Source organism: Condylura cristata, unplaced genomic scaffold (assembly GCF_000260355.1).
Source record: "Condylura cristata isolate star-nosed mole 26May11 unplaced genomic scaffold, ConCri1.0 scaffold00015, whole genome shotgun sequence".
NCBI classification, from domain to species: domain Eukaryota; kingdom Metazoa; phylum Chordata; class Mammalia; order Eulipotyphla; family Talpidae; genus Condylura; species Condylura cristata.
In genome coordinates, this window is record NW_004567116.1 from 34523248 (window position 1) to 34525865 (window position 2618).

Sequence of the window (2618 nt, forward strand, 5' to 3'; positions counted from 1 at the left end):
AGGACAACTTAACTAATTTTGACAGTATTTTTAAAGTTTTTAATGAGCCCTAATTTTTTTTATCAACCTACTATTTCCACATTAGTGGCAATCATTAGATAAAAATAACTTCCTACAAATGAAGATCGCTAAAATGAATATTAACCCATTATGCCAAAGGGAATGGTTTGTTTTTAACATGCGTTTAAACAAGGATAGAATTATAGGAAACCATGTTATTATGGTGTTCAGACCTGCTTTCCTATAACATGAGAACCAATCAGGCCAGATTTTCCATTTGGATTTTCACAGGTTGGACTTCTTAGAGTTTATTCAAAATACTGGTACAATGCTTGACTGTCCAGCTTAAATTATCTAAATCAGTAGCAGCAGTGAAGTTATTAGACTGTTACACTATAGTGTAGACTAAATATTTGAAATCAAAGGACCTGATTTGTCCGTAATTGGAATATTTGAGAACATATCCCTCCAGACAAACTATTGGATCCCCTCAATATTCCATGTTCTTATATGTATATTTGGTAGTTTTATAGCACTATCATGATATTGTTGTAAAAAAATTAAATACTAATACTAAGTTATACTAATTTTGGAATCAGCAGGTCTGGATTCAAACATTGGCCCACAACTTTCTAGCTGCATGATTTCGGCAACATCCTCTCTTTGTGCATACGTGATTCATTTGTGAACTTATAAAATACTAGTTCATATTTTTTGAGGAATAAGTCAGTATATATATATAATATGCTTAAAATAAATCTTGGTATGTAGTAAATTCATATTATTATTTGGTAATAAAACGTGTTTGGCACCTATAGGTGTTCAAAAATAGTTATAAATATTACTGTCATTATCACTGATTTCAAGGTGGCTGCCATTGGTTTACAATGTCTAAAATTGATATATATTTTTTTTAAATATTTATTTGTACATACAGAACTGGGGTACAGGCCAGAGGCTCAGGGGCGGTGAGAGGCTTCACCAGAGACAGAGTGGGGAGCAGAACAGGCAGATCAACGAAGTACACTGCTGAGGGGAGCAGCGGGCGGGTCAGGAGAGGTCTGCCTCGCCATGTGGTCTCCTCCGCGGCAGGCGGGAATCGAACTCATGCGAAAGTGGCTTTAGCTTCTCAGTGCAGTGCTTTAACCCGCTGCGCCACCAGGGAGGGCCTAAAATTGATATTTTTAAGAATTGTAATTTTAATATAGCAGTAAGTTAAGCAGCATTTGGTATATGGTATGTGGTAATAATAACACAGGTTATCTGCAATGCTAGGAGTGGACCTTAATGATAGCCTCTAATAGTTGCCTTTCTCAGCGCTTCCTTCACATCTTTGTTCCTCAGACTGTAAATGAGGGGATTCAGCATGGGGATCACCACTGTGTAGAATACAGATATGACTTTGTTATGTTCAATTGAGTAGCTGGATTTGGGCAAGACATATATAAAGGTGATGGTCCCATAGTAGAGAGTGACTGCTGTGAGGTGGGAGGTGCAGGTGGAGAAGGCCTTGTGTCGACCTTCTGTGGAGCGCATCTTCAGGATGGTGGCAAGGATGAAGACGTAAGAGAGAGAGATGACAAACACAGTAAAAACAATGATGGATCCAGAAGAGATGGAAGGGATAATTTGAGTGATGGAGACATTAGAACAGGAAAGTTTCAGTAAAGGGGCAAAATCACAGAAAAAGTGGTCTATCTCATTTGGGCCACAGAAATACAGCTTCAATAAACAGCTACCAAATGTCCAAGAATTTACACACCCACCAATATAGGAAGTTCCCACTAAGAGGATGCAGACTCTGGGGGACATTTTGGTGGGGTACAGCAGGGGGGAGCAGATGGCCATGTAGCGATCATAGGCCATGGCAGCCAGCAGGAAGCACTCAGTTGTACCGAACAAAACCCCAAAACAGAATTGGGCTTCACAGCCAGTAGCAGGGAGGACTATTCCTTGTCTAAGGAATCCTATGAGCATTATGGGTGTGATAGATGTGGAAAAACCAAGATCTACAAAAGCCAAATGGCCGAGGAAGAGGTACATGGGTGTGTGGAGCTGGGAACAGGTTCTTATTAATGTGATTATGCTGATGTTGCCTACCAAAGTAACAGTATAGACTGCTAGAAATATCACAAATAAGATGACACAAAGCATAGGGTCCTTTGTTAACCCCAAGAGGATGAACTCTGTCACACTGGTGTGGTTTTCAACTTCCATCTCTGTGAGTTGCTCCTGTTGAAAGAAATATGAATATTCATTTGTTTTATGCGTTCACCTACACTTTCTGGTTTTCTTTGGTTATTCTTCAGAATTATTTATAGTAATTCCTTTTTCTATACAACCTGTAGAATATGTTCTGTATAGGATTTTTGTTTCTTTGCACAAAAGGAGACTGAATTAACCTGATACATGGAATTGCAGTTATATTCCCTTTTTTAAAATTTATTTTAAAACATTCTCCAACCTTTATCCTTAGTATGTCTTCTAGGAAGGTCTAGATATATAGCTTTAGCTACCTATTGGGAGCCTCCAGTTGGAAACAAATACCTCATCACACAATACCTCAATATCCAGAAATACTTCGATACCCAAAAACACATCAAATTCCACTTCCATAT

General features: G+C 38.5%; 1 protein-coding gene across 1 annotated transcript; it reads right to left on the reverse strand.

The window, feature by feature from the left end:
* Positions 1-1284: 1284 nt before the first annotated feature.
* Positions 1285-2217, reverse strand: LOC101631587 (olfactory receptor 491-like). The gene has a single exon (XM_012725201.1). It carries the CDS (start codon positions 2215-2217, stop codon positions 1285-1287), a length of 933 nt encoding a protein of 310 aa, XP_012580655.1.
* Positions 2218-2618: the final 401 nt, after the last annotated feature.